Source organism: Struthio camelus, chromosome 3 (genome assembly GCF_040807025.1).
Source record: "Struthio camelus isolate bStrCam1 chromosome 3, bStrCam1.hap1, whole genome shotgun sequence".
Lineage (NCBI taxonomy): Eukaryota > Metazoa > Chordata > Aves > Struthioniformes > Struthionidae > Struthio > Struthio camelus.
In genome coordinates this window covers 125,554,227-125,577,773 of record NC_090944.1, presented here as the reverse complement: position 1 = coordinate 125,577,773, position 23,547 = coordinate 125,554,227, and the positions used below count along the sequence as shown (strand labels likewise).

At 52.2% G+C, this 23,547-nt stretch overlaps 1 protein-coding gene across 3 annotated transcripts in view; it reads left to right on the top strand.

Moving 5' to 3' along the window:
• STUM (stum, mechanosensory transduction mediator homolog) overlaps window positions 1-17,684 on the top strand; it is a 46,055-nt gene extending 28,371 nt beyond the window's left edge. Inside the window, exons 2-4 of one of the 3 annotated variants that reach the window (XR_011140487.1) lie at window positions 4,239-4,418; window positions 12,671-13,508; window positions 16,333-17,684. Coding sequence is in view for 2 of the 3 variants with exons in the window: in XM_068940141.1 (XP_068796242.1) it covers window positions 4,239-4,418; window positions 9,831-9,913 (263 nt within the window). In the remaining variant the exon portion in view is untranslated. Of the gene's footprint in view, window positions 1-4,238; window positions 4,419-9,830; window positions 10,201-12,472; window positions 12,639-12,670; window positions 13,509-16,332 lie in introns of those variants that run through there. The other 2 variants (XM_068940142.1, XM_068940141.1) reach the window with 2 other exon arrangements.
• Window positions 17,685-23,547: the final 5,863 nt, after the last annotated feature.

The following is a 23,547-nucleotide window of genomic DNA, read 5'->3' as shown; positions in this document are numbered from 1 at the left end:
TGGATATCCACAGTGCACGCTGTTGAAATTTCTCCTGGTACAGTGAGGCTCTTAACTGGTCAGTTGCCTGTTTTTAACCTTGGGTCTTACTCTGTAACCCTTGCCCACCACCTCCATTTCTGAGTAACCCTGGAGTTATCCACCTGTGGAATAAAGTCAGCTACGACTACCAGTGGAATAAGCTCCTACTCAAACCGGGACAGAGAATTAGAATTAAGCACTGCGTAGTCATGGTTTAGAATAACCTCGGATTCTACTGGGTTTTAGGTATTTGCATTGGGAGGATATAAGAAATGCTTTGTATACTTTGAGAGTGTTTATCTCATGTCATGTTGGCAGGGCTGTAAGGACTTTCAGTTTACATTTGCTTCCAATGTTAGCAGTTTATGTTTCCTGGTTACATTCACTGCCTGAGATCTTTCTGGACAGCTGATATGACTGAACAACATAATCCCAGTTGCAATTTGCTTACCAAATTTGTAATTTATACGCTACAGGTATTCAAATATCTGAATACTGATCACAAAGCTAAGTGGTTTGATGCCCTAACTGTGAGGTAGTCACAAGGTATCAACAGATCCAGCAACAGATCCATCAACAGATCCTTCTTCCTCCTCTTCAGGTATGTGCTTCCAGATGCAAACTCTTTCATATTTGGAAACACATAGCTAAGCTATAAGGGGAAATCATCTACCTTGACTATTATATTTACGACTCTGCACATTTTAAAGTGCAGTTTGGGTTGGAGAAGGGCATTTTCTCTCGTTTTGGTGTGATGTAGACAAAATAGTTCTAATCTAAAAGAAAGTTATCTTGACTAGAGGAAAAATGTTTCAATTTTTCATCTTCTGACATGTCTCAATTCTTGTTTTTAGAAATGCCAACAACCTCCCAAATATTAGTTAATCATAACTAATAAAGAGAATACATTGGCTTCCATAAGCAGGAAAGTGGCCTGAACATGGAATCGGAAGCCAGGGATCCCAAATTGTAATCCTCGTTACGGTTATCAATTCTCCATCCAGGCATGAACCCCTAACTTCTTTATTTGCTTTATTACCTTTTGAATGTATTACTAGGTATTAGTTCAGTCGCTGTGGTGATTAGAGGATTAATTAGCTAATTCCGCCCCTCACTCCAATGATGTAAAACACTTGAAAGCTTCACTGGAAGGATTTGAAGTTGTATCTTAAGAATTATTGCTCAGTACAACCTTTTTGTATCCTGAGGAATAAAGGTAAAGCAAGAGGGGAAGATTTTCATTTTCATACTAAATACGGACATTGATTTCCATTTGGCAAGATTTAGCATCCTGACAGAAAAACATAAACGCCCGGTTTCGGATCCTTCCTCGATCCATATTTAATCTCAGAGAGTGCTGCCCTGTCATTCTGTAGAGAAGAGTTTCGGGGAGCTTTGGGGAATATTCTGGTCTGCCCTCTTTCTCGAAGGCGCTGCAAAGGAGAAAGAGGTAGGTAAAGCGGGGGAGACATTTCGGGTTATTCCACACGGAAGACAGCAAAGGCACAGCGCAAAAGACAGCCCCTCTCTTTGCGCGCGGCGGCGAGGCTGACGTGGCGTCCGGCGGCGTTCGGGTCGTCCCCCCTTGCCCTCTTCCCACCTCGCGGGGCACCCGGTGAAGCTCCCTGTAGCGAAGCAGAAGCTGCCTCAGGCCGTGCCCCCGAGGGCACACGGCGGGGTTGTGGCGCAGCGGTGTTGTCACCACCTCTCTCTGCCCCAGGGTCTGGTCCTCGCTGCAAACTTTGCCGTTTTCCACCGGGAAAAGAAAAGGTTTTCTGAGAGGCAGCGGTACCGTCACGGCCTCGCAGCGGCTTTCCGAAAGGCCGCAGCGGGGAAGCCGTGCTCGTTGGCCCGCTCTCTAGGCAACGGGCGGCCTGTAGAGACGTGACGTGACAGCCAGCTCTGTACCGACCCCGGGCGGCGACGGCCGCGGGCTGAACCCCATTGCGCGCTTAACCCAAGGGGTGGCGTTGCGCGCGCCGTTCGTCCTGGTGGCTTCGCGGCAGCACGTGGGCTTGGAGGCCTCCTTCGCCGGCCCGTGCCGCCCCGCCGAGGCTCCGGCAGCGCTCGCCCACGCCGCCACGCCGCGCTGCCGCTCCGCGCCCCGCTGCCGCCCGCTGCGAAGAGCTGGTGGGAGGCTGAAAGCGGCTCCAGCCAGCGGCAGGAGGAGAAGTGGTGTTTTAGGAGCTTGTGGAGCGTTAGAAAGATGCTGGATTTGAAGCCTGCAAGAAGATGGTGAGATTAAAAATAGGCTGTAGCTCAGCCCTCCCCGGCATTTCAGCTTCTTAACTGCCTGTTCTCCGTGCGAACAGCGATGAGAGAGGCAGCGATGGGAGGCAGCGATGGAGAACGCTTTCTGTCGCATGTCCCCAACAGCCCCGGACAGGGTGGTATTTCCCTCTTTCCACTCTTCCTCGCGCCCTCTGTCCGTGGTGAAGCCATCTGCAAGCATGGTGATTCGAACGTCCCCTCTCCACCTTCAGCCAAACTGAGGGACTCAACAAGGCTTTTGTGTCTGTCAAAAACGAGCTCGTTCCTTCGCACATGACAAGCTGTTTGTGTGCGCCAGTAGCTTGTTAGGGAAAGGGGCCCGTTTCTGCAGTCATCGCTGGACATCATTATACAGATTTTTTAATTTGAAACGTTCCTTCAAGGCACCCATTTCACAGAACTAGGTTACCCAGTAGACTCCTGTATTACACTTTTGCACCTCCCCTGGCAGTGTTGTATTTAGATTTAAAAATATCCACCCAAAGACGGTTCATAATGTTAGGGTGCTGAAAGGCATACTTAGATAAGGTAATTGAATCGCCTCACCAACAGCTCGCATGTTATAGGGGACAGAAGCAGTTTCTTCTGCTCTTCACCAGTGCTATGTATCCCAGCAGGCGGGTTTTGGGGAAGGCTGGGGTCCCCTGAGCTGCTGCTTTCAGCTAGCAGTGAAAGCGGGATGTCACCCGCGAGAAGTGATCGGTCTTGTCCAACGTGGTAAATTCAGGCACAATCTTTGTAAGCTCTAGTGTGGGGCTTTTTTCCCCCAGCTTTGACTTTCATACGTCAGCGAGATCCTTCATCTGAATTGTTTCAGGATGTTTTAGGAGCGTTTGCAAGTTTCCGAAGTTTGGCTCCGCTGGAGCCAAGAGCTGGAGCAGCCGGTCAACAACAGCAGGTTTAGCCCTGTTTATGCTCTCAGATAACAGTTTGCAATTGGGGAAAGCGTTACGTGAAGTTGCAGTGCCTCATGAGCACCCCTCTTTTTATGTATGCTCTTTCTAGAGTGATATTTGTGAATAGTAACAGACTGTTCTCATAGAAATGTGTCGGAGACATGCCGCTGTGTGGGGCCACTAGTGCTCTTACTAATTCTCACTAGAATTGTCTCTTTTAATTCTTCTGTGAAGTAAAAATTCTCCCCATTTTGGAGAGGGAGCCAGGAGGCAGCAGAAAGGCAGCCTGGTGTTCCCGCAGACTCACAGCCGTCCTGTGCAAGCTGTCTACGGTGGATAAACCCTTACTGTTGCATGGGGGGGGACAGGGAAAAGGGGCAGAAATCTGAAGAGGCTTTTTCTCTCCTGGTTTTCAAGCACACATATCGGTGTAATTGCAGTAGTTGGTAGTGTGATTGAGTTGGATGTGGCTGTGCCTCCATTTGCCCATCTCTCGCTTGCAAAAGGGGAATGCCGGGGTTAAGTTGCCTTCTAGGAAGATGAGATTGACCCCATGGCCAGTGAGGTCTCTCTCCGCAAGGCAACCAGAGTAGTCCGTAACAGCAAATGTATTTCTCTCTCGTGGGAATGTAATGCAGAGTTGCTAAATGTGCTTGGGCCTTTCCTCGGGCTTCGTTCCTGTTGAATTAGGACTTAACTTTCATTCCCGTATATGCTGGGTTACTACAGTCATTTTCATCCAAGAGTGCATGATTTCTTCATGCTCCTAGGACTAAGCAAGGCAGGAGGCTTGGCATGGAGCTGTGCCCTTGCAGAGCACGTCATACAGCAGCAGGAGCTGAGCAGTCTTGAGACTCCAGCTTCAGTGTTGGGTGTCCACAAAAGCCTTGGCATATCCTGCGCTCTGTGCATGCCTTTTGTAAAGTGTTTCCAGGTTTTCAGCGTTGCAGTGGGAGCTCTAGAAGTTGCTATGAAAAGTGGATCTAAAAGAAGGAATCTGGCACAAAGCCATGGCTTTCACTGCGTGTTTTATTGCTGTTCTCTCCATAGGGACGTTCGTATCAGCTTTCACTGTGCTGTGCGGCGCCCGGACCGACCTCCCCGACAGGCACATGTGTTGTGTCTTCTGGCTGAACATCGCTGCTGCTCTCATTCAGATCCTTACAGCAATCGTGATGGTTGGCTGGATTATGAGTATATTTTGGGGGATGGACATGGTCATTCTTGCAAGTAAGTACAGTGCACTTCCCCTCTCCCTCCCTCCCTCTCCTGACTTCTCCCGCCTTGGCCATGCTGCTGGGACTCAGCTAATACCCCTACAAGCTGTCGCACTGCTCCTGGAGGCAATGTGAGCCAGAGGGTGGGCACTGCAAGTCACTGAGAAATGCAGAGGAGTTGCAGGCAGAGGAGTTGCTGGAAGGTGGCGAGGGCTGTATGTACCAGGCTGCCCTGTGACACATTGTGGAGAATCTCCCATCCCACCGCTCAGGTGAGGAACCTCATTTCCCCTTTTGTAAATGAGAAGATCAGGAAGGGGTGAGGCTCCCCAGTGGTGGTGGCCAGGATGGTGAGCGCTGTTGTCCACAGCCCCCTTCCTCCCTGGTTGCGTGGGTGTGGGTCTGAGCAGCACCCTGTCGCCCCTGCGGCTCCTGCGGCACCTTTGCAGCCGGCAAGCTCCAGCCAGGCCCTCCCGAGAGGGTGCTGCTCTGCCCAGGTGAATCCCAGCTACCTGCCTGCGGGGAAGCCCCGGGATGCTCCTGCATCCTTGTTTCTGCCCAGGATCCAGTCATCCACAAGCTTTTCTTCATGTTTCATGAAATTCTTAGACTAAGCAGGACAGTTCCGTTTGTCTGAAAGTGCTCCCTAGAGGGAGATTTCCTGCCCCCTTTGAAGAGACTGAAACACTAGTCTGGGAGAAGAGAGGAATCCTTCTTTAAACATACACAATTTAGGTCACCCAGTCTGTATTATCTCTGTATTGCCAATCTGAAAGTCAAGGCTAGTAACTTTATCGGCTAAAGACTTTTACTGGTGCAAAATGAAGCTTTGAGAAAAGTTGAAGCAGCTCTGCTGAAGTCAGTTGATCTGCAAAAAGCATCTTTTCAATTAGTTAAAACTTAATTCTGCTTCCCCAAGTTTCCTCCCAAGGTTTCAGCTAAAGATAAAAAAATTATTGTAGTTCATGGTTTACTCAGAGAGGCAGCAAAGTGATGTTCATGTTTTGTTTGGTTCAGTTAATTACAACGACAGACAAAGTTCTTGGCATGTGAGCCTTGATTTCAATGAGCTTCCAAAGTGCCCGAATTACTATGGATCCAGCAGCTTCTTTCCCCTGCATCATGCAGCAGAGGGTAAAGGCGATGGGCTCCCTTCACTTCCCAGGCCAGAAGCAGCCAGTCGAGGTGCTGAGCACACATCAGAGATGCCCCCAGCAAAAGCTGCGAGAGGCAGGTGGGCTTTGCCCCAGAGTGAGCAGGTCTGAGACCTTCCAGACCAACGGGAGAAGCAGGTCCGAAAGTGAGGGCTTCTCCTGGGGTAACGTCTTACTGGTAGCATCTGCCCTTTTGTTTGAAGGGGCTCCACTTAGTCATGTCTGCTGATGATATCCGTGGCTGCATGACAAAGGAGGAGCGAGGCGCTCAGGAAATTGCCAGAGATTGAGGAAATCCAAAAAAACCTGCAGGAAAGCAGTGCACATTTTCAGCTGCCGAACCCGCTGGTTAAAGGCACTCACCAAACTACCTGCTCCGTTCTGAGGCAGCCTCAGTGCCCAGGCTGAGCGGAGGGCAATCCCCAGGCACAGCAAACGAGGGAGGTCAAAAACCTGCCTATGAGCCAGACAAAAGGCTCTCGTCAGGACGCAGGCAGCACTGCACTTCCTTTTGTTGTAAGAACCAGTTGGCATGTTTTGTGTCAGAGGTACCCACTCTTCAGAGGCAGCCCGAGTTATTTCTGAGTATAAATTGTAAATCGTTGTGTATTTGTGACGTGTCTTTGAGAGCCTACCCAGTTTGTCTGTAGTCCGTAACTACGTGTTCATGCCTGCACACGTGCTCGCTGCTCCTCTGCCGGACGCATACGTCATCTGGCTAAAAGGGCCGGTTTTCAGCAGAATCTTTCTAATTTCCCAGTTTGGCTGCTTGGGAACAAGGTGCAGCTGGGCGGCATCTGTCAGAAGCTGTTCCCGTCGCCTGGCTCCATCCCACCGGTGGGTTTGGTTTGGGTGGGTTACACTCAGGCCATGAGGCCCCAGGCTATAGCAACAGCATTTCACCCAGGCCCCTCTGCTAGGACTAGAGAGGAGTGGGGCCAGCATAACACGCGTTGCGCTAACCAGTTATATAGTGACAAGTTGCAGCCTTTGGTAGTTTCTTGCTGCCTCGTTGAAGCCATGCAAATAGCTGGTTTTTAAGTTTACTTACAGTACAGAAAAAATAATGGATAAAAAAGCCAGCTCTTGGTTGATGGAGAACAAAAGGAAAACTTGTTTTTCAAACAAAAGAAACCCCAGAAGTCATCAGTTGCTCCTGGCTGGATCAAACACGCTGCCAGACCTGAAATGAAACGTTTTGTTTTCAAGTTTTGTTTTCATGTTCAAAAAGAATAACTGAGTCATTTAAAAATGAAACAATGTTTCAAATACCAGAAACGAGACATTTCATTCAAAAGCAGTGTCGTGAGCTGGCTTGCTTCAGTTTGGGTTTGTTTGCATACAAACAGAGACAATTTGGTCTCTGCGCAGCAGACAGAAAACCTCAGCCAACTCGAACCTGCGTTTGGGAGGGGAGGCGATAGATTACAAAATACCAAACCACTGCCCATCCACCCCTGTGATGTGCCATGCATGCGGAGGGCATGGTTTTGATGGGTGAGAGGCAACGCAGGGGGCTTGATGTCTAACGACAGCAGCGGCTAGCAATGAGGAGCAAGCCAGGAAGCCAGCAAGCACCAGCAGCCAGGGCTGGGCTGCTTCTCCTTGGGATGTTTGCGGCTGGGGCGAGGGGCTAGTGCCAGTTTCAGTGGCTCCAGGTAGAGCGGTTTGCTGAAGAATGGGCCCGCATATTAGTCCGTAGAGAGCTGGGTAGGAGTTAGGGAGGCTTGTTGCCATTTTTCACTTCCTAACTAGTTCTCAGCCACTAGAAGGGGAGCTCTGCAGGAGCTTGTTTCACCAAGAGAGCTTGGAGGATGATGTCACGCTGCCTATCTTTAATGAGGGGAAAAATGAGCAGAATTGTAGGCCAATCAGCCAAACTTAAATTCCTGGAACAAGTAATCAAACAAATGACTTGCATGCATTTAGAAAATACAAAAAAACCGAGGTAACAGTCAGCCTGAATTTGTCAAAAGCAAGCTCTGTCAGACTGGTCTAATTCCCTTCTATAATACAGAAATTAATTTTGTGAATAGAGGAGATGCATTAGACATGCGTCTCGACTTTCAGACTCTGACACTGTCTTACAGAGTTTTCCTGTAAGCTAGCCAGGGAGACGTGGTCTGGGGGAAAACTCTTTTGGACCTGCTCTCTGAATACATTTTCTGTAATTCATTCTCAAATGTAAAATATATAAAGAGAGGTGTTTTGAAAGGTCCCTCCGGCATCCAGTTCTGTTCAGTGTCTTCATTCATGGCTTGAATGACGGACGAGAGAACAACCTTAGCAAACCTGCAGACACCAGACAGCTGGAAGGATGCAGGTACAGCGAGAGCAGGACTGGAATTCAAACAGGATCCTGACAGATCGAAGAAATGGTCTGAAAAAAAAAAAAAAGGATGCTATTCAGTCAGGACAAGTCCAAGATATTAAGGAAGGATTCATCAACTGCATAGGCTAGGGAACAACTTGTTTTTCAGAGAAGGCTCTCGAGGCTACAGTGAATCACAAGCTGAACATGAGTGTAGAAGAGCATGTCATTGTGGAAACACCGTACAGGGCAGCATAAGCAGGAACAGAGCCTCTAGATTATGAACGGATCCTTTCACCCTACTCAGCACTTGTAAGGCTGCAGCTAGACTTCTGTGTCCAGTTTTGGAGTCTGTATTTCATGTGGACAACTTGGAGAGAGTCCAAGCAGACCGTGAGACAGCAGGCGATGGGAAGGTTCTGTGGGCGAGTGAACGTGGCAGAGGGTAGCAGGTCAGCCTCAGAAAGACAGACTTAAATTGCAGCAAGAAAGATCTATGTAGAAGTTAGGACATGTTTTCTGCCCATAAGGTCAAAGTGCTGAAGAGCTCGCTTGGTGGGATGTGGCCTCTCCGTCACTCGAGGACCTTACGGACAGGCAGACCAGCATCTGTCAGGAGCCACGTGGGACGAGGGGACCGCCAGGCTGACCTGGGGGGGTCCCTTCCAGCCCTGTTTTCCTGAAAGGTGTCCTTTAGCAGGAGGTATCCCAGAAGGCAGACAGCTGAATGCAGTTTTACTGTCACACTTAATTACTTTTGGCAGTTCAATTGCACGGGACGTTTTCACAGTGTCTCTGCTAATTTAAATGAATGGCCAGCTGGCCCCATCGGACCCCAAGCAGATATCTTCTTTAACCAGCCATGTGGCTTTTGAAACAGTCCTTTGTTTTACCTGTAGTCTAACAGCAAAGGTAGATTAAAAGGAAGCACTGTATTCTTTTGCAAGGAGGAGTCTGGACTCTCTCCTTCTGCCCTACGTCCCTCGGTCCCACTGCTGGCTGTGAAATACCCAGCGGCTTTGCTGGCTGCTGCCCCACAGACCCTGTGAATCGCTTAGTACACTGGTGAGGAAGCGACAGGGAGCTGAGGTGAAGCAGAGCTAATGAATTGGGTGCGCTGGTAGCTCGCCAGAGCAGACTGGAAAATGAGGCTGCAGGGCTTTCTGAGCAAGTTTCCCTCTGCTAACGGCACACCTATTCCCCAACCCACTGAGCGCACGTCTTTGCTAGCTAAAATGAGCCCTGTGCAGAATGAGTGCAGAGAAACTGGCCTTTCCTGAAGCTCCCTACCTGTCCAGAGCCTTGTCGTAAGAGGTTTTATGCTATTTCTTGACAGAAGCAAGCCAATAATCAATATAGTAATGTCACACAGAGGTGGCATAGACAACGGAAGTCAGGGACTATTTGCTCAGGAGTTGTTTCGCCTCTGATGAACACGGCCAAAAAATCAAGTAAGGTTTTTGGAAGGCAGCCCCAGCTCATGCTCTGGCCCCTGTGTGTGTGGCTGCGGCTGTTGCTGAGCGAAGGGGCTCGCACTGGTGCTCCCCCGGAGCCGGGACTCGCGCAACAAGTTGCAGCCATGTCCCTGCAGGGTAGACTTGAGAGATTCAGGAAAGACCTGGGACTCTTTTTTTTTTTTTAATCCGGATAGAGCTATCCTCTTAACTATGCCAAAGGAAAGTAGGTGAAATAACTTTTTCTGCAGTCTCCTACCAAATGCTGCAGTGGGACAGGAGTCTTCAAACATTTTCCCGTTGTTAATTATAGGCAGGGTTTGCAGCACACAGCCAGCCTGAGGCACGTAGCCGTTGTGCACTATCTTGGGGACGTAAGCAAACTTGGCAGCCAAAAAAAGCAAAAAGCGGTCCGATGTTTAGTTTTCCTAGCTCTTGGTCTGTCGTGGTGTACCACAAATCATCTCATACGCCATAATGTCTTGTTTGCTCCCTTCCTTTGGCAGTGCCCCTTAAATCAAACCCATGCAATAGCCCCGTCACCGAGGGAAGCGTTTGTCAGAGCATCTCTTGGGCTCCGAGGTGTTAGTCCAGGCTGCTTGGCTCAGGTCCAGTCACCTGAAGAGCGGAGGAGGATTCCCCCATCCTCTCTAAACAAGAGCCCCGAATGAAACCATCCACTTGAAACGAAAGGATTTTAAATAAATAAAGCATTGTCAATGTTTAGCTCTGGTGTGAATGTTTAATTGTAGAGCAGATGTTCTCTGTTTACTCTGCAGCCTCGATTTACTCATTCTTTTCTGGTTCTTTATGTGTTTCGGATATATCGTCTACAGTTACGTTTCTCCCTCTCTCTTTCTTTCATGTTCCTTTGCCTCCTTTTGTTCACCATCAAAGTTTCACAAGGTAAGTTCGTTTCTGTTTCTCCTAACCCTCCTGCTAGCATCCAGTGGCTAGATCCTGACTGGCGCAGGCAGGCCAATTCCCACGGAAACCCCGAGCGCTGCTCGGGGGCGAGGAGTGGAGGGTTCGGTTTGGCAGGCGTCACCCCGCTCAGTCCGAGTCCGGCTGTGTACGTATTCGTGTGCGTGTCTGCGTGTGTCTGCATCCGTACCGTGGCCGCCCCGGCGGGCCCGGGGGAGAGCGAAGGGCCCTGCCGTGTTACGAGTGCGGACCCCGGATCCGGCAGCGGGAGAGCCTTGGCCGGGGTCGCTTGCCTTTCGCCTAAGGCTTCCCCTAAATGCAAATCTGTAACGGTTTACCTAAGAAGGGCAGTTTTAACCCAGCTTACTTGAGTTGCCGACTTTGTGCACAGATACTCCGACTGATTTAATCTCGACTCTAGAGCAGTCTGCTTTTACAAAACTGAACAGAACTTTACTTTGCCCTATTGCTGCGCAGGCATACTGATAGAGGCGTGCTCCATGCCTAAGTTGCTGTTCCTATACGGGAAAAGCAGTAACTATTTTCGTATATAATCTATTTAATAAAATAAATGTCCTAAGTATTTTAACAAGTTTAGTGTAGAGCAGGTCATCTTTTGGCTTACTTTGGTCAGGCAGAGAGATACAGGCGCAACTGCTGTAATTGGCTTCTAGCCAGCTGCAGCACCAATACGCACGGCTGTGAAAGGCTCTCTCTTACATTTTAATTAAAGGTATGGCTACACAAGCAAGTTGCTGTAAGCATGGCCTAGGCTGCTGACCTTAGCTGAGAATTTACAGCATGCCCCCACCTCCCAGGGCCAGGTTTATTTTTGCACCATTCTCTTTCTCTGAGCAAGTTAAACTGATGCAGTACTGCTAGATGAGCCCGTAACCACTAGGCTCTTCCGACTAGCAAATCTTGTCTTCGGAACTGACTCATAGCTGGAAAATAAATGCATAACAAATCATCATATTTTTCACCTAGAAAATGCAGTTTGAAAGAGATGAGAGTCTTTCTGTTCAGCTGCACAGTATGAAAAGCAACGTAGTGCAGAGTAACGCGTGCCGATAAGCGTCGTTACTCCCGTCCTCTGTTCCTTGTGCTCATCAAACCGCAGCAGCAGATCCAAGCTGCTGAGGTTGCACGCGTGTGTGGATTTTTCCTGAGTACAGCGAAGTTCATTTGCCAGGGCCAGGTCTTAGTTTAGCAAAAAGTCCCTCAAAGAGAGAGGTGGTGGCACTTGCCGGTATTGTGTGTTCAGCTTTCGTAAGAGGTTTTAAAAAGTCTTACGTAAGAGTTGGAAAGAAGCTTAAAAACACCAGTGGAAAGGGGTTTGAAGATTTAAGTATTCTTCTGAGATGCGGACACTTCAGTAGTATTTGAAATCCAAAGTATAAAGCTGACAGTCCACCTATCTTATTCAAATTGGAGGGGAAAAAAAAAAAAAAAGCCTGGACTTTTTAAACATTTCCAGCTGAAAGAGCGTCACTATGACAGGCGGTGCAGGTAAGGACAGGTTTGGGGCTTTTTTTTTTTAAAAAAAGAGATCTTTTGTGTTGGTATTATTGTAATAATGATCCCAGCTTGCCTTACAAAGAAAGCAGGTAAAACTTCTGGTGAGGTCATTGTGGCCAAAAAAACCCACTTCCTCGCTCTGCTGGTGCAGGAAGCCGGGTAGTCTCCCAGGGTGGTCGATGCCCCCTGCTAAAGAGCTCCGCGCTACCCCGTCCCGCCGGAGCTGCTGCGTGCCCTGACCGCAGCACACGTAATCCTGCCTCCGCGCTGCAGCAAAGCGAAGGGAGCCCCGGGGCGGCCAGGGGAAGGCGGCCACCTCCAGCCGGCAGGGCTTCTGGCAGCGCGGCGTCCAAGCGCGGAGCTGCGTGCAGGAACGTGAGCGGCCGGGGTGGCCGGTCAAAGCCGCCTTTAGGGACGGCCGTTTCTGCAGCGCCCGTGAAGGCACGACACCCCCCCCCCCCCGCCCCGAGACTTCTCGGCGGAGAAACCTGCTCTGATGCAGACTAACCCGGGCAGAAAATGTCGGATTTCCATGAAGGTCTCAGGGCGCTGGGATGCACCGCAGCATGCGGCGGCAGGTACCTCCAGCCCTCTATGACCCGGCTGGCGGCGACGCGGGGGCGGAGGCGCGCTGCTCGCCCGAGCCCGGCCCGGCTCGGCGTTGGGCGCCAGCACTAACCGTGTTCCCTTGCCCTCCTCCTCGCAGGCTACAAGGAGCAGGGGATCCCTCAGCAGCTGTAGTGGCTGGGACAAGTATGGTCAGAGACACGCGGCGAGAGATTTCCTTTGGCAGCTGCGGGCCACGGACCTTTTCATTATCATTTTTCTTCTTCCTTCCCTTTTTTTTTTTTTTTTGTGTCCTTACCCCCCCCCCCCCCCGAACCCGGTTCCCCTGCCCGTCCAGCGGAGCGGAGGTGCAGAGCAGCCGACGGAGACTTGCACTGAGCCGATTTGGAGCCGGCGATGAGGCGGGCGCGCGCCGCGGGCTAGGACTGGCCGAGGCCGGCGGGCGGCCGAGGCGGAGAAGGGTGCCGGCGAAGGAAAGGCCTCCGCCGAGGAGGGCGCCGGGGCGGGCAGCTGCCCCGGGAGACCTGCTGGTGGGAGACGCCGCTTTTCTCCATCCTCCCAGCGGGAAGCGGCTGAAGACGTTTCGCCTCCTTTTAAGCTCGCCTTTACAGGAAACCAGCTGCGAACATCACATGCCAAGGAGCTGTTGATAGATATATGTACAGTATGTAAAAGCAAACGAGTGGTACTTCTCCCCCCCACCGCCGCCCCGAGCCCGTCCTTGGCTGCTTGGCGGTAGCAGAGGGGCTCAGCTCAGCCTCTCGGGCCGCCCGTGCATTTATGACGCTCCAGGAAGCTCTGTCGTCCTGCAGAAATTTGCTTGCTGTAAATCGCACTTCAGCGCTCACGCGACTCGGGCTGCCCCCTGCTTCGATGCGCCGGACCCAGCAGCAGACCGGACCCACTGCCGGCCCCTGAGGAACCCCTGCGAGCAAAAGAGCGGTCCTCCACCGTGCGTTGCCCACGCTGTGCCTAGGGCGGCGGGTGACCCTGGGTGCTGCCGAGAGCTCCTCGTGTAAAAAGAGACTAGGGGGAATTAAAAAAAGACGACTTCCCCCCCCGCCTTCCCCGGCCAGAGACTCGCTGGCAGCGCCGCCGCGCCGCGGAGACGGAGCCCGTGGCGGCCGCGTCTGCTGGCCGCGTCTGCGCGAGCGGCCCCGCTCCCCGGCCCCGCGGTAAGCGCCCGCGGTGCAGGGCCCGGTGGAGCGGGGCGCGGGAGCGAGCCGGGGTTTTGCACGGCTCGAGGCGCTGAGGCCGGAGCCGGCGCCGGGGCGGCAGCAGCACGCTGCTCCGGCGGGGGCCGTTCGGACTCGGACCCGCTGCACCCGCTGGCGGGACCCAGGTGCTTTTCCGGTCGGCGAAGGTGGTGAGAAGGGGAGAGGGCAGGACGGCGCCGCCGCTGCTCTCGCCCGAGGCGGCTCCTCCCGGCCAAAGGCTCTTCGCACCGAGCCTTGGCCTTAGCTGGGAGCCGTCTGAGCCTGACGGACATGAGACGCTTTTACAACCCGTCGTTTCTTTAGTGAGGCAGGCCGCGGGGCAGCGATCGCCGCCGAGGACAAGGCGGGTAGGACGGTGGCTTTAGCGGTTACCCCGCTAGGAAACGTGCCTTTGCCTCGCTCTAACCCCAAGGGCTCTCCTGACAGCTGGAGACCAGCCGGTTTTAATGCAGGACCTTTCCTTCTGGGAGGTGTCCTACCTCCCCAACCCCTCCGCTTACCTATGAATTCACAACCTCCTAGGAGCGTTTCACTAAATTCACATAGTTTTCATTCCTCTGGACTTAGAAATCGACCAAAACAGCCCCGTTTGCAGCAGAAAATAGACACCGAGGTCTCACTACACATCTCTCAGCTCACCAAGTACTCCTTCGGGGCTAATGGTAAAGCATAGCTCACAGTCCTAATTCTGCCCCCGAGAACTTGCGGTGGGACAGGACCTGTCAAAACATGTGAGTTTACCCAACACAGACATCAGAGTTGATGAAAAATGTTTTTTTTCCCTCCAACTTTCGAAGACCAGGTGCAATGAAGAGGTTCGGGCGACCTGAACGGGATGAGGGGGCAGGGCATTGAAAGCCTTCGCCGGCAGCCTGCGGGCTGCTAGCTCAAGCGCTTCATCTCATCTGCAGCCTTAGTAAGAACAGCGAAAGGGACCACAGAGAAGGACACAAACTTGTAATGCAGACAACTCACTGTATGTATTTATAAGTTTGTTGAGCCCCGACTTCAGCCAGGCCAGTATATTTTGCACGCATTCCCCCGACCCCTGCAGCCGCTACCCGACGTGTCAGCGTTGCATGTCTGACGCGACGTGCTCAACCAAGCGCACGCAGAAACGCATAAGCTCCGCTGACCTTGCGTCCTCTGGTGCCTACGGAGCAAGGTCCGTAACACGGCGCAGACAGGAAAGTCTTGTGTTGTTAATTTTAGAGGAAGATTGATGGAAAAAAACACCAGGTTTTAGAGAGACATAAACCAGACGACACAGGCAGCAGTAAAGTGGGTTTCTTTGAAAGACAGCCGCCAGTTGGTGCTTCTTGCTAAGACTGTGCCAGAAGTGCTTAATAGGGAAGCCAGGCGTACTGTCCCGGCAAGAGGCGAAGCAGGACAGAGACGTGGTTACCTCGCTTTGCCAAAGAGAGGCTAGCGGCACAGGCGCACTTTAAAAATCACCCCCCAGTTAATCAGCGGTGAGCTACGCTAGGAACGATGATACCCGAGAGCCCTCTGACGCCTGCGTTAAAGCCAAGGGATGAGCCCGTCAGGATTGCTGTTGCCACCGTAATTCCCCAGAGGAATTCGGATCCGGATGTGGTTTAACACATTCAGATCTTTTTGATCATTTCCACGCAGCAGAGCAGTTAACTGGGTGCCTGCTCCATGACCAGGTTGTAACACCTACAGCAACCAGCCCTGCGGCATTACGGGACTGTGCAGATATTGGGGAATTAAGCTCTGGCAGGTACTGTGAGATAGAGAAGCTCTGCTCTCTCATTTTCCACCTGGGAAAATAAGGGATAAATAGGATCCTAACCAGGTTACGGCAAACCAGTAACAGAGGTGGAGCAGACCCCCATGGCCTGCTACCGTGGTCAGCGGCTGCTCTCTTTTCTGAGGGCTGTAACTAGCTGTTCAGCCACTTAAACAAGTCTCTAACCCAGCTGCGGCGCGGGTGATGAGCAGGGCCACGGTCAGCGCTCCCACCTGCCCAGCGGGATGGCAGAGGCTGGTGCAGCCCCCAAACGCCGCCTCCGCACCGCGCTAGGTGTGCCCTAGGACACGGCTCAGGACGGAGGGGAGGGAGCCTTTGCAGACAGGGCTGGCAGGTTTTTGCGGGCAGGTTTTACTAGGCCGGCTGATAGAAATCAGACAAAGGCTTCAGGTGCGAAAGCCCTTCTGGAGGTCCAAGAGGCGAGCAGCAAACATCTAGCCAGGTGCAGTTGTAAGAGTGACTGCTTGTTCTGGAGACTGCAAAGATGACTTTTAGACGCTTAGCAGACAGGCAGGGCAGGAAGTCTCAGGTTTGGAGGGGCTGGGTAGGCTGATGCTGTCACAGGACGTTAAACTGCCAAAATTCATGTCTCCAGTGGCGTCAGGTGTCAGACGCTGGGTCTCTCCAGCAGATGCCCCGGCCCAGCTGGGGAGCTTTTCTGACAGGACAGAGCCGCAAAGGCCTTGAAAAGTCTCCTGGGAACAGACAGCGACAGAGGCTTTAGCACCTCCTTGGCATCACTAAGTTTTTGCTGGCTTCCTTTTGGCTGACCTTTGGTGCTGTCTGTCCGTGCGCTCTAGTGAGGACAGGAAAATTGCATTAGTCAGGGGAGAGTTCCTATGGAAATGTTGGGCTCTTAAGGGCGGCCTTGGATACCCCGGGACCACAGTGTTAATTATGACTGTGTTGGCTGCATCTATTGCATTAGCGAGTTTGGCACAAGCAACAGCATGGGCCGTGCAGAAGAGGGGCAGGACGTGTAACGTGCTTTCATGTTCTGTTCTGCAGAAACGTGCTTCGTTTTTCACCGTGCTGTCAAATTGGTGAGGCAGAAAAAGCAGCCAACTCGCCGCCCTGGAGGTGCTGAAATCTTTCAAACGGACACCCAGAACAAAAGGCCGGATTTCTGCCTGCCACTGGGATTTGCTTAACTGGTTTTAATTAGCAACAGCTAGCTTCCCACTCGGTGCTTTAGGGCAGGAGCAACTTTAGAGATGGGCCGTCCTCCTGGCACGAGCAGAGAATTGCACTTTCCTCAAAGCTGCCCCGCTGCAGTAATAACGATTGAAAAAAACTCTGCTTTTTCCAGTTGCCCTGATTAAAACCAGCGGGCGCGTGGTCCTGGGCAGGCGGTGTGCACTGGGGGAAGGAGCCGAGGGCTGGCAGTCGGGAGAGCCCAGGCTCCGGCACCTACTGGTTGCCTGTGCTGGCGGCAAACCCGTTCACAGGCTCGCCGGGCCGCTTGGCTGCGGAGCTGCCTCCCCGGCTGGCGGGAGCCGGGGGCCGAGCCGCGGGAGCCCAAGGGGGGAGCGGGATTTCAGGCGTTGGTGGTCGGGGGGGGGGGGGGGGCTCTGTTCACTCCTGGCTTTACCATGCACCCCCCCCACACCCCCAAATCGCTCTTGGCCGAGCTGATTCCCGTAAGCGTTGGGTATGGACGTGTCTGACCCAAATGAGCCCCAGAAAGGAGGGGAGGCGTTTACTGGGTTTACGGGGAGCCAGCGCCAGGCCACAGTCAAAGCTGCACCTCGCGCCTGCGATCTGCGCGCTGAGGAGAAGAACCAGGCAGCAAAAACACATGCAGAAGTGCTACTTTGGAGCTCTCCCCTATGAGCAATGCTTTTTTTTTTTTTTCTTTTTTTCCCCTTAGGGCCAAATTAATCCCCCAGCGCTTTTATGCCTCTTTCTGAAGTGCAGCAGAGGGAGGCCACCTCCTCCAGGATGCCGGCAACCAGCACGGGCTTCATAACTCGCCTGCTATTTGTGGGAGGAGATCTGCTTCGTCCCGTTAACTCCTACCGCGCTGCGTTACGCAGGCTCTGCAAAATGTCCGGTCCCTCACCAGCTGCTCTTAAGAGCGCAGTTAGCTAATGCTTTCAGTGCTTCCACCAAAATCCCCTCCCTCGCTAAGTATTTCCTCCGGCCACATTTTCAGTACAGCAAATACCAAAAGACTGTAACTGTGTGCTTTGTTGATCCCTGCATAAATCCAGCTCTTAATCTGGTCTAACGTGCATGGCACCGGGCTATTTCAATATCATTTTTTTGCTGTATAAATATAGATGTTTTAGACGCAAGTTTTACAGCTAAGGAGTGATAGTAGGCAATGAAGAATAAATGCAATTGCTTCACGACCATCAGCCAGCAACAAGGTATTTTCTGTTGCTCTCTCCTCATTGTGAAAACTATGTTTCTCAAAAAGGGCTTAAATGAAATAGTTCCTTGTTACTTGAACCGAGCCAGGGTGAAAAGCTGATTTACCATTTGTTGGAGAATAATTCCAGATAGGAGCAAAACCAAATGCATTTTTGAAATTTGTGGCAAACCGAAAATAGTTTCGTTCTGGGTCAGTCGAACCATTTCAGTGTAAGCGCTTGCTAAAATTTTTCTGAATCTGTTGGGGGTTGCCAAACCTGTACTTGTCATGGAAAAGGTGCTATGGAAAAAAGTCCCTGCCCTCCCGGTCCTTTACCCGTCTGACAGCCCTTGCTGCGGCGCTTGAGCACGCGTGGAGATTTCCGGGCTCGCCAGCCCTGGCTCTGGACGCGCTGCCGTGCCTCGGAGGGGCTGGGGCGGCCCGGCCGGCCACAACGCTTTTTGCCTGCAACGCTTCTGGCTCGCAGACGCGTAAGGGCAAGCGTTAGACGTGCAGGATACCTCCATCCGTGCTGCAGCCTGCACTTGCTCAGAAACAAAAGCCTCATGTTCTTGCGTAGGTGCATCGACTGTCGCAAATTTGATTAAAGACCTTCCGGTTCAACCGGAAGCTGCCCCTCGTCATGGTCTCTCCACGATGCACGAGGCGCTGGGCAGCTCTGCAGGGACTGAAGCGTCACAATCTAATTATTTGTCAGTGGCTGTTTTCTTCCATCCTGCTGTTGGCTCCTAGATGTTTGGGGGTGATGTATATACGCATATGGGTTCATATATACGCATACGTTCGAGCCATCAGGTGACGCTCACACCGTGCCACTGTAGCTCCACAGAGCACCGCAGCAGCAGAGGGACAAGGCACAGGGTTTTGTCCCACAGCTACATGGCTTTTTTACTATTTGACCCAAATTGCGTCCTCTACGAAACAACACCAAGAGCTATAAACTCAACTAGATTTGATGTTCCTGCCAGTCAAAAGCGGTGGCTTCGCCAGTTCGCTCCCTGCCCGATAACATACCCTTGTTTTTCTCCAGCTGAGTTTTCTCCGCGTGCACGCACACCATGCGCTTTCAGGTAGTCCCGCGACTCATTTTGCGAACTGGAACTCGGCGTTTCCATCCCTCCATTTCCTCCTCCCTCCGCACGCGCTACGCAGGCGCGCGGCTGCACGAGCCGGCAGCGGGTCAAAGTCCCGGCCGCCAGCTGGAGTCCGGTTTTCTTTCCAGTTTGGTCGTGCTTGGTTGTATCGGTTTTTCCACCCTAAAAAAGGAGCGGGGGGCTCAGCGCCCGCGTGCGCTGCGTCCTCCCCGCAAGGAAACCAAGCCGCTTGCGCTGCGACGGTTCGCCTTCGTTTGGTTTTCATGCCAGAGTCCAAACGGAGCGCACGGGGTGCCACGCTGTTACAGAGGAATATTTGCGTGCCTATTTATATCGCGGAGTATTTGACTGTGACTTGCTGTGTTTTGATACTGTGGATTTTTTTTTTTTTTAAGTTAAATATATTCTATTGCTGTACATCTGGCATGAAATGAAGAGTCTCTTTCCATAGCCTGGAGAAACCCTCCGGTTTCTCTGGGTTGCAACAAGCGTTCCTCTTCCTACCCACCCGCTGGGTGACGAGAGCATCCAGTAAACGCCATCCCACCCTCGCATCGCCTGCGGGAAGGAGGCCGGGGACGGGGCACCGTTTTCTGAAGGAGTTAAAGAGCTTCAGCCTTATGGGGGAGCGGAGGATCGGCTGAGGAGTTTCCCTTCGGTGCAACCTCATCCGCACCTGCGAAACAGCGATCGGGGCGGGTGAAAGGCTGCCCTTGCCGGCCCCCTGCGCGTGGACAAGCCGAGCTTTCTTCCTCCTGAGCAATCTTTGAGGTTTTAACACCCGAAGGCTACTCCAGGCCTGTCGCTCCTGCTCTCTTTGGGAGAGCGGCCCACACACTAACGCATTCACCTCGTCTGCAGCAGCAGGTCCGCCAGCCCAGGCAGCGGCTTAGCAAACGCCACCAGACAGCGGCAATTTGGGCAGGGGGAGAAGGGGCTGGGGGGGTAACGGTGACGGTGGTCCAGCCCCAGCAAAACGCCGTGCGCACGCTGCGTTGGAGCAGGGGGCAGCGCTCAGGGGATCCCAAGGAGGCGCGCACAGGCGGTGTCGTGGCTGCCAAGCCCGCCGACTCCGTTTGGGTGTCTCGTCTTTGTGGAAGGTTTACCCAAGCAGCTCGTGCACCACTCGGAGCAAGAGAGACCCCTCTCTCCCTCTCCAGCGTCCCTCCATAAGGGCAGGGGTGGTAGCGGGCACCCCATTTCTACCCGCGCGACGCTTACGGAAGACTGGTCTCGGCTGCCCCGTGCAGGTGCCTGCAGCCTGCTGAGAAGCAGCGAGTCTCTCATGCAATTAAAAAATCCAAATATTCGGAGAGGTGTGACACTGCCAGGAGCGGATTCCTGGCTGCAAGGGCAAAAACTGGAGTATCCTTCTCTGTACTATGTTGCAGGTGCTGAGGCTGTGAAGCCCCTTGCACGCCCTGCCGCCCACGGGCATCGCTCCGGACTGCTGCTCCCCGGGGTCTCCTCCCGGCAGCGCCCGTCTCCGCTCCCTGCTGGGCACGGGGCTCGGTGGGACCCGCTTCCCACAAGGAGCGGCGCTGGCAACACGGGACCCGATTTCAGTCAGGGACAGCCAGAAACTGAAATACCACATCCTGGGCTGCACAAAGAGCTAGTCTAATAAATTTTTTTCTTTAACGAAAAGAATGGAGAAGAGGGAAAGGGGCAGACTTCAGGGCTATTTGCAGTTCCTGGCAAGGCAATCAATTGCAGCGAGAAAAATCAGAGTCACATAGCTCATCTGGGATCAAACTCATTAATAGAGAAACATAAAATAGCCCTGCAGAGCCACAAGGCAAGGCAAATCTCACATTAGATCCAAGCCGGAGGGCACAAACTGCACTTGAGTGAAACTCGGAGGGCCGAGCTTAGATTAAGCGTAAGCAGATGCAAGAAGAGCGAAGAGGCTCTTTGGGTGCCCTGTGGCTTTGGGGCAGCCTGTGGGCGAGGCAGAAAGCTCTGATTCACTTGCCACATTTCTGTTTAGGCTTTGTACCTCAGCATGTGAACTGCTTTGGGATGAAAACTGGTGTATAATATTGTGAAACTATTAATACACCTACGCAAATGCACCATCATATAGTGGAATTCACTAGAGAGACCTAATAATTATCTCGAAAAAGAATTTTTTTAGAGACCTCCTAATGCAACAATTTCAGAAGGGGAGGGAAAAAAAACCAAACACCTGCCATCAGACACAAATGGGAAGACAGACAAGAACTAGAACTTAATGAAAGTGGATAAGCCACTAGAAAAGACCCTATGCCCTATTTTCATCCAGGTACTTCACTCAACCAGAGGGGCAAGTGCCTCCAGCTGTATGACGTTTTTTGAGCCTTGCAGACCATCAGTACCTGACTCTTAGGGAGCATGCTGGCATGAAGAGGCAGAAACCTGTGAGGTTTTCAGTGGAGAAAAAGACTGTCAGAGAGGCAAGAGGTGAGGAACACAGCCTGCAGCTGCTGCATCTCCTCCAAGGGGGAGAAACATCAACCAAGAACCCCCTTTCTGAAAGCACTTTGAAGCCAGAGAGAGCCAGGACCCAGAAATTCAGGAAGTTAGATGACCAGTGAGTTCCCCTGCTGTTTGCCCTGGTACGCTGGGCCTCTCCAGGCGACCACACGCAGCAAACCTCCATCCATTGAGGAGGTGCAGATGCCCTGTGCATCCCCACGCAGCTCTCCTCGAGCAGCCCCCCGGCAGGCAGAAACCATGTATGTATGATGTCAAAATCTTAAAATCGTGCAGTCCAAATACACATTCAGTTTTGAAGGAAGTTGTGAGAGGCGAGCAACTGATCCTAGTATTACAGTTACAGGCTACTTTGGAGCTTGTTTGTCAAGGAAAATTGCAGCGCTATAGAAGAGGATGTGAACTTTAAGTCCAGTAGGAATGTTTTTGTGCCCAACAGCACAAAATGCTTCTTGCTTTTAGTGCCCAATAAGTGTGTCCATGGAGGAAATTAAAATGAAGTAGCCAGAGTGCTGTACATTCATACACTAACCAATGCCTTAAGTAGCTTTGGACTGAGACGTGGATCGGTATACTTAAGTCTGCTGTCATTTACACTTCAGTTCTGCATGCTGAGGCGGGGAACCTGGGAGGACAAAACGACTCCTGAACTGAAATCTCCAAGGAAACCAAAATGCTACCCTTCCGGCAGGAGATCCTGGCCAGCATTAGGGCCAGCAGAGACTTCTTCCCTGGGAGGAAACTCACAGCCTGACAGCAATATTTTGATATTTGTAGGCCAGCCACCGGAAGAGGTCCCCCATTCAGACTGTCCAAGCATGTTTGATACTCCTCTTTACAACATCCAGCCAGCTCAGGCATCATGCTGCTGCTCTGGTTGAGCTAGGACCTTGCATTTTCTTATGCCTCATGGTCATGTTCTCCAAGAGGGAGTGCAGTAGGACATCGGCAGCAGAGGACGTCTCCATCATCAACAGGGACTTGCACAAAAACAAGGACCGTTGTGTTTGGAGGAAACAGAACACGAGCACTCAACATGAGCAGGACTAAACCCAGCCTCTGCAGTGGTGAGTTGTGGTGTGCGAAGGTCACAGCAGCTGGCAGCAGACCTGGGCCAGCGAGAGCAAGGCATACCTGAACGTTAAATAAGGGGCTGCGCAAAAGTTACGAGCTGAATTCATAGACGCAGCGCTGGCAGGAGAACTGCTGCATGCAGCCAGCCCTCGCCACAGGGAATTTTAGCTCTCACCGTCAGCCCAGGAGGTGGCACTTATTCTTCGAAATTGAGCAGCTGTCAGTTTGAATGACATTTATTGAGCACCGCCTGGCCTTATTGTGTTATGAATTTCCCTTCACTGCAGTTGCATACAAACACATACTCAAAACAGCATCATCTGGCTCTTTTTCACTACCAGAAGTGATGTAGTCAGACACTTCCCTGCCGGCTCTTGTGGCTGCCTTCCCAAGGTGCCCAAGTCTCTCCAAGTCTCTCCTTGTAGGAGACATCTGACTTTGGCGGTGTGCCTCCCACCAGGCTCTAAGCAGCCTAAAATTTGGGTACAGCAGCGATCCACATTGCAGTGTCTAAGGCCTCTTGGGGCACTAGTCAACACAGGCTTGCTCAGGGCTGTGTTGACAACAGTAGCTCTATCGCCCCTGTTCCTAAATTTCTGTTCTCTTTACATAGAGCGTTAGTGCCATCCTGTCTGTGAATCATGCCACACAAAGGGTTTTTCACTAGACTAGAGTCCCCCTCGCCCTGCCAGCACCATCCAGCACCTGGCTGCAGGGGCACCTGCTCCCAGGGGACGCCTGGTTCTCACCCCTGGCGCCGTGCAAATGGGGAGGGAGAACAAAAACAAGAGTCTTTGGCCGAAACAGGGTGGGGGCCCCCCCAACAGGGTGGTAGGGGCACCCTCTGCCAGGCACCATGCAACTGGCTTTGGAGCCACCCTCCATCACAGGCCTGAACATTGCAACATGCTGATGTTCCTTTAATTGCCTTTAATCCAAGCCAACCACCCCAACCAAAAGAGAAAGTGGAATTAAAAGTTCTCTTCTGCTTCTTCCCCAAATGGGAAAAGGAGAAGAACTTCCGAGGTCTAATTTTAGAAAAAGGCTATGTTTTGCCTGGCTCCCAGCTGCCTCATGGCCAGTATGTTACCCACGGCCAGACCCTGTGAACGCTCCCAGCGTGTCGGCTTTGTTCTCCCCATCTCCTCCGAATCCTGGCACAGGAGGTCACAGGAGGAACACCTGGTGCGTAGCTCCTGCAAA